At 41.5% G+C, this 11,088-nt stretch overlaps 1 protein-coding gene across 2 annotated transcripts; it reads left to right on the top strand.

Moving 5' to 3' along the window:
* Nucleotides 1-823: 823 nt before the first annotated feature.
* ARMT1 (acidic residue methyltransferase 1) lies at nt 824-10,701 on the top strand. 2 transcript variants are annotated; one of them, XM_039569315.1, is made up of 5 exons: nt 824-917; nt 2,289-2,394; nt 2,940-3,181; nt 4,636-4,801; nt 5,789-10,701. In XM_039569315.1, the coding sequence occupies exons 1-5, from the start codon at nt 868-870 to the stop codon at nt 6,554-6,556; spliced, it is 1,332 nt and encodes a 443-aa protein (XP_039425249.1). In that variant the 5' UTR covers nt 824-867; the 3' UTR covers nt 6,557-10,701. The 2 variants fall into 2 exon arrangements, with proteins under 2 accessions (XP_039425249.1, XP_010399172.2); XM_010400870.4 differs by lacking the exon at nt 824-917 and adding an exon at nt 1,078-1,969.
* Nucleotides 10,702-11,088: the final 387 nt, after the last annotated feature.

Below are 11,088 nucleotides of genomic sequence, written 5' to 3'. Positions count from 1 at the left end.
GCGAGGCCGCCCCGCCCGCGCGGGCACAGCGCCCCCGCCAGCACCGCCCCCGCCCCGCCCGACTCACGGGCGCCCCCAGCGGGCGCGGAGGGCAGCGCCGCCAGAGCGCGGGGGGCAGGCCCCCCCCCCCACCCCCGGCCCGCGGCCTCCGCCGCTGCTGCGTCACCCCCGCGCAGCGACACCTGAACGCGGGGGACGGCGGGGGGACCGCCCGGCAGCCGCCGCGCTCCGGCCGCCGGCGGGGCAACCTGGGGTGGGGGAGGCACAGGGCTGGAAATCGCCCCTCGCACCCGCAGGCAGGGCTCGTGCTCGCCCCGAAACTGCGCCCTCCTCGCGAGGAACGTCGCGAGGCCCTCCCCTCCGCGGCAGGATCGCAGCTGGCCTCGGCTCGCCGACACCCGTCTCGCGGGCGTTGCGGCAGGCCCCGCAGCCCCGGGATTCTCCCGGGAGGGGCTTCGCCCCCCTCCCCTGCCCCGGCGCGGGCTCCCCCGCAGCTCCGGCCGGGGCGCGGGGCCGCCAAGGGCACCCGCAGCGCCGCCGGCCCGGCCCTCCTTCCCCTCCCTTCCCCCGCCCCGCGCGCGCGCCCGCCGCCGCCGCCGCGGCGGGAGGGGCGAGGCGGTTCCCGCCGCCGCCGCGCGCCAGCACTGACCTGGGGGAGGGGGCGCGCCGCTCTCCGCCGCGCGAGCCGCGGCCCCGCCCACCGCCCGCCGGGCCCCGCCAGGGCGCGCGGGCCGACACGCCCCGCCCGTCCGTCGCCGCGCGGCGGGGCGCGGCCCGCGCGCCAATAACGTCCGGCTGGCGCTTGGGCCCGCTTCCGGGAGAGGGCAGGGGGAGGGCGGGGCGCCGGCCCGCGGGGGGCGGAGCAAGATGGCGGCGGTACCGGCGCTCCCGGTGTCCCTGTCGGGCAGGTTTAAGGGGTCCGTCACGGCCGGGCGCGCTCGTCACCGGCAGCGAGGCGGGGGGCGGGAGTGAGCTGAGGGGCCGTCCGGCGCCCCGCCACCGGGGAGCGAAGGTTTTCGGGCGCTGGGCGGGGCCGTGGGGCGGCTCTTGGCCCGGGGGGGCGGGCGGGGACAGCAGCGTCGGTGGCACCCGGGGCCCGTAGGCGGCGCTGCGGGCGCGGCGCTGCCGCCGCCGCAATCCCCGGTCGGAGCGGGCTGTGGAGCGGTATCGGCGCCCGTCCCGTGCCCCCTGTGCAGCTGCTCGGCTCCGGGGTTCCGACGCACCGGGTAGAAATGTCACAATAAAAATCATCCTGCAGGCCCGCTTTGCGTTCTTTGCGGGCCTTGCCGCGTTCTAGTTGTTGTCCTCGTACATAAACAGCCTTCAGAGAAAATGTAAATCAAGTGTATAATGGAGAGCGCGTTTCTTGTTGATATGAGATACGTGGTAAACTTTGAGCAGATACCTGCACTTTTAATTTTACGTTTCCCTGATTTTGCATCTGGGTATCTGAGCAATAGAGGTCGCGTTTTAGCCTAGAATTAACTGCAATTTCTCGCTGTTTTGGTAGGGCCAGTCTTTCTTTCTTGAAAAGACTGCTGTTTATCACTTTTTGCAAAAGTAGGCAAAAAACCTGACCAGTTTGAAGGTTTTTTTGGTTTGTTTCGGTTTTCTTTTTTATTGCTGTCCACTGCTTTAAAGGCACGTAAAGCTACTTTTAATACTGTTGTGTTATAAGGCTAGCTGGCAACAAGGCACCACACAGCTCAGCGGGGCGGGGAGAAGTGAATGGGAAGGGTAAAAATGAGAAAATTTGTGGGCTGAGATAAGAGCAGTTTAATAATTGGAATGAGAATAAATTGTGATGAAAAGAGCAAAGTGAAATAGAACCCAAGAAGAACAAGTAAGGCAAATGAAAACAATTGCTCACCACGAGCTGACTGATGCCTGGGCAGAGGCTCCCTGGCCAGCTTTTCCTCCTGGTTTCCACTGCTGAGCATGACACCATATGGTCTGGAATAGCCTTTGGGTGAGTTAGGGTCAGCTGTCCTGGCTGTGTCCTCTTCTGGTATCCCGTGCAAGGGCCTCCTCGCTGGTGGGGTGGGGTGGGGTGAGGCATGAAAGGCCTTGACTCTGTGCAGGCCCTGCTCAGCAGTAAGGAAAACATCCCTGTGTTATCAACACTGTCTCCAGCACAAATCTAGAACACAGCCCCATACCAGCTACTGTGAAGAAAATTAACTCTACCTTAGCCCAAACTAGCACAAAGATCATGCATTTGTTTTTAGAAATTGAAGCTATTTCATCATTTGCTGACAATAATACAATACTGATCCTTTCTTTTTTAGATCCTTTGCATATTTTACAATTAAAGACAGACTGCCCCAGATCCTCACAAGAGTTATTGATACTCTGCATCGACATAAAAATGAATTTTTTGAAGAACATGGTGAGGTAAGAGTAAGGTCCCTATTTTCCCTGATGTTTATCCCCCCCACACACACCTAGTCCTTGAGACCCCTTCTCTGCCTTGTTTTTACTGGTGTCTTATACAGTCATTATTTGTTTCAATCCTTTTGTCTGATTTTTTAAAGATCATTTCTTTCTAGTAGCTATTTTTGATTAGTTCTGTAACACACCTTTCTGTCTAACCTTTTTCTGATCTGTCACTTCTGCAATTTCATCACTTACTTGGGTTTTTGTGTTGATGCAGTGTTTGATAGACAGTAACACCTTCTTAACATGACTGTGTTTCAACACACTCATCACCTCTAATAAGCAAGAAGTCCAATCTAAAAAGAAATTCCATATGAAATTCATTTTAGGATGTTGGATCTGAAATGAGCTTTATTCACCAAAATATATTTTGTTGAATCGAGCTCTGATTTGTCGGGAGCTCTCATTTGGCAATTAAAATATTGCACGTTCCATGAACGGCTGATCTGTGTCTACAGGAATAAATGTACAGAATAGGAACTTTTGTTCTCCACTTTTTTCAGAAGGGTGTTGAAGCGGAGAAGAGAGCTATATCTTTCCTCTCCAAGCTGCGGAATGAGCTGCAAACAGACAAGCCAGTGACCCCTTTGGAAGATGAGCTGCCTGATGCTGCGCTGTGGAACCAATACCTGGACTACCAACGAAATTTACCAAATGGAAGTGGAGAACCAAGTTGGTTTCAGTCCCCTTGGCTGTATGTAGAGTGTTACATGTATCGAAGAATCCATGCAGCATTAGCACAGAAGTACGTATTTACTGGATTGGTGTGTTAATTTGCAAAACACTGCTCTTACCCATTTTTGTTTTGGGAAAAAGCAAGACAGCTGAGGAGTAAGATAAAGGAAAATTTTAAGCTTTTACCATACTCCTTTTTCCTCATCTTGCACCTCAGATTTAAAATTAATACCTTTACTTCTTCAATTCAGCAGAATTTGAAGCTTATTCATTTTTTTATGCTTCAGTTTTGGTGAGTTGGTCTGCATGGAAACTTTTAAGCTTGACTGTATAGCTTGACCTTGCAGACTAATGTGAATGAAAATCATGTAGCATTTCTAAAAGGTTTGTTGGTGTAGAATTTTCTCTTAAGCCTTAAACACAGTATATGAGAGCCACAAATCTGTTGGTAATTCTAACGTGTTTTGCGGCTTGAAATCTGAAGTTACCATTAGAGAACTGTTTCTTAGAGCAGCAGACTCATCTTAAGCAGCCGCTGTTGTTCATTCTACACCAGCTTCTTAGTTACAGCAGTGCTTGTAGACCATGTGTTGCGTTGAACTTTGGGAGCTGACACTGGTTAAAAATAACTGGCCAGGAAAAGCTTGTTGTGCTGGTACCATAGAGATGTGCCAGTACAACGTCATGGGGTAGGAATGAACAATTTAAGATCCCAATGCTGCCAAAAAAATTTGAAAGCTTCATGAGTGCTGGATTTACCCGTAGTGTTGTGGAGATGCAAATACAGTAATGGGACTCAGTTTCTACTGGTATGTTGTGTAATTTGAACTCTTGTACCAAAAGCTTCAAATATGAAGTTGCTCCACTGGGTTACACTTTAAAAGCTGAGCAGATACTTTTCAGTAGTACGCTTTAAGTTTCTTGATCTCCATTATTTAGTTGCTCTTAAGGATATACTTGGATGGAAGTTCAATTGTTTGTTGAAAGGTCTTCGTGCAAATATGTCTCATAATAGATTGGTCTATAATTTTAATATATGACAACATTCTCATTTGTCATGGTAATTTTCCAAAATCCTAGTAAAAACTTTCATAGGAATAACTTCCTGTCGCTTTAAGAGAATTTGGTATGGGAAGTACACTCCAGCACACACAAGCACGTTTAAAATCAGGCCAGCGTTTCTTGACTTGAGTTCACTTGTATGTTACAGTTTTAATTCTCTTGTCTGAAGATTGGAGTTCAAAGTGCTCACCGTATGGACAGTTCTCAGAATTGCTGTGATTGAATACTTGTTCACTTTCAGAATATATTGTTATATAAAGGTGCCTTGCGTAGTGTCTGTTTTAGCAAGATACAACATCGGGCTACGGAGAGGTGTGAAAATATAGTATGATGAATGAGAAGTGGAAAATCTAACTAGGGCCTATAATACAGTCTAAAAAAGCTCACCTTTGAGCTTCATTTGCATGTGCTGTCATGAAAAATGTGGAAAGTGTGTCAACATATTTGTTCTTCTCTTTTTAGCCCACCTATTGACAACTTTGACGTATTTAAGGAAGGAAAGGCTCAAAATTTCTTTGAATCCCAAGAAGCTGTTATTGCCTTATGCACTTACTTTCAGGAACTTCTTAAGAACATCAAGGATCTAGATGAAAAGCAACTTAAGGAGGAACTTTTTAAGCTATTGCAGGTAAACTGGTAGTGCTTAACACAATAATTTAAAATATTTCTCCTATGAAACAAACAAGAATTTGAAGTTATAAAGAATCTGAACTTCATATGGAAATAAAAATATGGATCTTTTGTTTGTAGAAGTGTGATGAAGTCCTGATAGCCATACTGTATTGCTGCTATTCTGGAAATATTTATATTTTGTGTACTTGTATAAATGTGACACTTTTTTATTAACTGCTGGTCTTCATTATGTGTATGAAAACCCATCAATTCTTCCTTCAAAACCAGTATCTCTCAAACACTTTAAGTCAAGTTCCAGATTACGTTTTTGATGTTTACCTATAATTTCTTAAAACAGTTAATTTTAGTTGGCACTTTAAATGTTTTTGAGACTTCTTTGGAGAAAAAATTAGAAGTCAGTCTGAATCAGAAGTGGTTTAAAAGCTTTATAACAGCATTATTCTTGGAATATAGTGCCTTTGGGTAGAAACACCAAAGTATCATGGGATTACAAATAAGTCTGTTAGTTGGCAACAGTGCACACCAAGTATTGATGAATCTTTACAAAGGGCTCATTAGTGAGTACTTAAAATATATATACTTAAAATACTTATTTGGCTGCATGTAATAAAAAAACAAAGCTGCTTTTATTATTCCTTTTTCTGTGTTACCACTGATATTTTTTGGAATTGCAGTATGGAGAATATTTCTGTTTTGAGCTTTGTGATCAGTGTGTTTATGATGATCTAAATCTTCCATCTTTGTCACTTCTGATGCCTGTGTAAATCCAGAGCTTTGTTTGGTTTCTTCCACAAAATCTTGTCTATGTTCAGATATCTGTGCAAGAAGTTGAGTTTTATTAAAGCTGGGAAGAATATGTGGAGTTAGAACCTTTATTACCTAAACCAAAACCAAGGAAACAAAATCTTTATAGTGTACGTAAAGTTTAGAATCTAACTACAGTGAGACTTAGCAAATGTTGTTTTTTTTTTCTTCCTTCTAGGTGTCATTGTGGGGCAATAAGTGTGACCTTTCTTTTTCAGCTGGTCAAGACAGCTCTCAGAAATCTAGTCCCTTGCAATCCCTGGAAAACATGGTACCTTACATCTTAGTGAATGATATGGAAAAAGTTTGGTCACTACTTGTAAATGCCAAAAAAAATAGAACAGAAAGAAGTAATGTTAGAGTTGACATAATCCTGGATAATGCTGGATTTGAACTTGTAAGTGATCTTGTGTTGGCTGATTTCTTGCTATCATCAAAGCTAGCCGATGAAGTCTATTTTCATGGAAAAAGTATTCCATGGTACGTATCAGATACCACAAAGCATGATTTTAACTGGACTATTAAACAACTGGGGTCAGCTAATCATATGTGGATGTCTAGATGTGGGATAAACTGGGAGGGCAATTTGAAAAAGGGAGTTTGGGTTTTCTGTGACCACATGTTTTGGACTTTACCACATGACTTTTCCAGTATGAGTGAAGTTGCTCCTGACTTGTATGCTGAGCTACAGAAGTCAAACTTGCTTCTTTTCAAAGGTGATCTAAACTATAGAAAATTGACAGGAGATAGAAAATGGGAACACAGTGTCCCATTTCATCAAGCCTTGAATAAGTTTCATCCTGCACCTCTCTGTAGTTTGAGAACACTGAAATCTGACACTCAGGTTGGCCTAAAACCTGGACAAGGTGAGCAAGTTCAGGCTTCTGAACCTGAGTGGATGGTAAGTGGAAAATACGGGGTAGTTCAGTTTGATGCTGGCCTTTAGTTAAACGATTCCTAATACTCTGAAAGAGAGATTTAGTCTGAGTTTAATTTTGGAACTTTCTGAGTTCCATGCTTGGCTTCAGTAAAGATGCTTTTCTGTTTGCACTTTTTCCTCCAAAGTAATTTGTTGTTTTTGTCCCACAAAAGACTTTAATGTGCAAAAATTTATGAACTGTCTTTGTACATGTAAATCAATCTGCATTTCAATACATTTTGTTTTCCTAATGTCCAAGTTCAGGAGACCTTTAAGATGATTATTTAGTTTTCCATAATATTTTTTCCTCATCAGTGGGTATGAGTTTAATGAGTGAAAGTTTAACAAGTGAAAAATTTGCTTCAGAAACAATTTCCCTAATGCCACATTAGCATGAATTTACTTATTTCAGAATAATTTATACTCCACGTCATTTCATGCATTGCATGAAGGTTAGTACTTTAGACAATTCAGAAATTAATTCCAGACAGATTCTTTTGATGTTTTGAGTATAGTTTGCTTTATATTAAGTGATAAGTTATTGGGTGACAGCTTGTAAATATTCATGTAGAATTGAAAATTGAATTTCAATTTTAAAGCACAAGTGAATGTTGCTAGCCAGTTTGCCTGTGGGAGAGAAGTTGTCCCACCTGGTAGGGAGATTAATGGGAGAAAGGACAATCTCATTTTAAGAGTATTGAAGATACTGTTTATTTACAAAGCTCTACCAAGAAGAAGCACACAGAGAAACCTCCCCAAACAAACAAATTAATGAAACCAAGCAGTTACATTAACTGGATTTTAGATTTAATGCAGACTTGATTTGCAGGTGGCCTGTCAGCAGTGTATGTATGAGGTTCAAGCACTGCTACTTCCTTCTGTTGTGATGATTCTCTTTATTTGTCAAATGTATTTGTTTGTGGGTTTTTGGCTGGTTGGTTGTTTTTAAGAGGGATGCCTTAATTTTCAGGGAGGGAATAGAATCCCCAGTTGCACTGAGAAGTACGGGCTAGAGAAGCATATGCCATACAGGTTCCTGTTAACTGGAGTTAGGTGCCTATTTCTACTCTTCTACCCTGGTCTCCAAAGCTGCTGCTCGTTATGTTCATACGATAAAGATTTATACAGTGGATAAGTATGTTCCAAATGCTGATGACTTTGATTATTTGTGTTTATTTTCTTCTTAAATCTGAAGGAGTATTTTAAGGTTTCAAGGTCAAGTATTCAAAAACAAAGATGCAAGGAATTTCATGAGGCAATGAGGCAATTGTAGGTAGAGTTCTGATTTTGAGACCTGGGTTTACTCTATTTACTCATCTCCTGTGTATCTTTGGCTTAGTACTCCTACAGAGTGAATTCATCCTCATCCTTAGGCACCTGATTGAACTGCAGAAATTAGAAATCCAGTCAAGAAAGCTGAAGTCAGGCTGCTGAAGGTTTCTCTGACTGGAGAGAGCTCAGCAGCACTCTGGCTTTAGTGCTTTGATCAATTATGTAAACGACGCGAGGACTCTGTGCACTGGAGCCTCAGTGTCTCATCTTTGAAAATGCTGTTATCTTGTTTCAAATGCATTTTGAAGCAACAACTTTGGGTCAAGAACGAGAGATGGAAATTATGAAATATGTGGAATGAGACCACACCTTGCTCAGAGAGACAAAACGAATTTGGGACGAAATCTGCTTTGCCTGTGCTCAGATTGTCTGTAAGGTGCAGACTTAATTTGCTGGAGAGGTTTAAAGGTGTGTAATGGACAAGAAGAGAAAGTCACTGCTTAGGCCACCCTTGATGCATAGATTTGCGTCTTACACAGTCCTTACACATGCTGACAAACTTGGTTTTGTTTTTTACTGGTTGTTTATGTGTCCCTGTGCCCAGGTTGCTTTCAGGCTGTTACTTCTGGGAGCTCACAATGCAGATCAGTGAAAATTAGTAGTATGAAGTTATGATAAATACAATCCTACAAAATACAAAATCAATTAGGAGATGCAGCAGCATTTGCTCAGTGTTACTGCATTATGAAAAGTACTAAAATACATGGAATTCTTAGCGTAGCGTGTGAATGCTAATGTAAGACATGATGTCATGCTGAAAAAAAATAGTTCTATTCTCCAGTTGATTAAAAGTGCACTTTTTATCTTTTGCCCCTCACAAAGAGAAGTTTATATGGTGTGACTACATGGCTGTGTAAGGAATGCACAGCCGTAACTTCCAAATACTTGACTTCCATAGCTGTAACTGTGAAGTGCTATCTCTAGGCAGAATTGAACATGCAGCATAATTTTATGTTGGTTGGCTATATTTTTGTAAGATTTTGATTGATTGTATGAAAAAAAGAAAAAACAATGTTGCTGTAATGCCAGTGTTACAGTCTCCCATGACACAAAAAAGTTGTGAGGACATATTCCAATGAGGCGCTGTGCTCTGCTGATGGGTTTGCTACAGTTTACTTAAAAATAGGAAACGTTTTTGTAGCTATTCAGTGTTAATTCCTTTTGTAATACAGCTTCATGAAATACTAGCATGAGCCTATTGCATTTAGGTGGAATTTACTATTAAAAACATAACATAAAGCATGTGTTAGAAGAATAGCATATGCTGTAATATGGTGTTTTTTTAACTTGAGTATTCAAGCAAGTTCCTTCTATACATCTGTGTTACAACTGATTGCCCAAAATGCTTCTACAGTATAACTCAGGAGTTACTGATTTGTACATCCAAATTTTTGAGATTTTCGTTTCATATGCCATTTGAATATTTATGGAAAAAACCAAAGGCATTTTCAGTAATTCTGAGTACCATAACAAAAAATGTTTTTTACTTTCTATTTTTGTCTTCTACCTTTTGAACAACTGTATTTGTAAGTCAATTTTTGATGGTGATGACTTTCATTGTTGATGAAATAGGAGGAAAGTAATGTCACAGGCACAGTGAATACCAGTACACACATCTGTCTGAATACTTGATAAGTTGTGTAAGATATCTACAATAATTTCTTATGTATATATGGTTTCTTAAGATAAATTGATGTGGAAAATAAATTGATTGAATGACTAGAAGCTTGTAAGAATATTGAAATAAATTATATAATTTTGTGCAAGTCAGACACAGTTACACTATTTCAGTGGCTGGGGAAGCCAACTTAAAATAATTCAGCTCTTAGTTTTTGGATTTTTTTTCTTTGAAACAGATTTTATGCATAAACTTGTAAAGCATATTTATTCAATGAGGTTTTGAAAGATACAGATGCAAGAGATAGGTATCATAAAATGTTCTTCTGTAACAAGACAGAGGAATAATAAGGAATTTTCTGACTTTTTACGCTACTTATATTCCTGTTAAAATTTCAAAACCTTAAAAATCATTGAGAATCTCTTAAAATGTATCTGGTAATTACTTACTAAGGTTGGTGCAGTTGATGGTGTCATTTCCAGAATCACTTCTAGAACTGATAGATGCTCCATGTGTTCTCAGCAAAAATGGAAATACTGTGGTGTTACTCTTGCTGTAACTAAAACATTTCCAAAACACTTTGGTTTACACACCTTGCTGATGTCCCATAAACCCTAACTGTTGTTGTTGAAATAGTTTCTTTAAAGTTCACAGTGTATTTGCATTCATGGTTAACTATTTAACAACTTGTTCCATGTGAACATTTGTCTCCTGTGCTGTCAGACAGCATAGGAAAAAAGTTCACTCTGTTGCATGAAAATTACTCTATGAAATCGTTTTAATCTGAAAAGAAACCCTTAATTGTGTCTAAAATAAAAATTCCAAAATGGAATCTTGTACAGAGCTGTTGGGTTTTTTTCACTAAAGTTTGTTTGCTTGCCAGTTTTCTGTTTACCCAAAATTACAGAACAAAAGCTTGTAATTATTTTTATTTAAAGCAAAAATGTAAGTTGAAATTCACCTAACACTTATCTAAGGATTTTAAAATAAAACTGAAAATGTGCTGGTTAAAATGGTCCTTTCATTCTTTTCCATATGTCAGTGGCAGAACACATGTGAGGAAAAACATGTCATATAGTGTGGACTGCCTATGTTTTCTTGTTTGCTTCTGGTTTGGGGTTTTTTTCCTAAAAAAGATTTTGAAAACTTCTATACATTTTTGTTCTTGCTGGTGTACTTCTGTTTCTAACAGCCCTGGAAATAAAAAGTCCACTTACATGTATTTTTACATGAATGAAGAATTATTTTATAGATTCACAGATCCACATTCTGCCTCAGCTTTGCAGTTGTGAATTCTGCAGACATGTTGTGAGAAGGGTTTTTATTTACAGTGCTTTTTTGAGATTTAGCTCATCTGGCTTTGTTTCCACTGTGAAAGAAATATAAAATGTCCTCTTACGATAACTTACAGTGAATAAACATATTCAGTATTTGTGTGCTGCTTTAGTTGTATCACTTTCCAGCAAGTGGCATAATCACAATCTTTCAAACTCCCTGTTAAGAAAAATCTTCATCCTTGTAGAAGTTTATTTTTCCTGGGATTCTACTTCTTCCAAGTCTAATGAAGTAAAAGATTAAAAGCTGAGGTAAGATATATCAAGATATATAC

Source organism: Corvus cornix, chromosome 3, assembly GCF_000738735.6.
Source record: "Corvus cornix cornix isolate S_Up_H32 chromosome 3, ASM73873v5, whole genome shotgun sequence".
NCBI lineage: Eukaryota > Metazoa > Chordata > Aves > Passeriformes > Corvidae > Corvus > Corvus cornix.
This window is presented reverse-complemented; position numbering and strand designations above follow the sequence as displayed.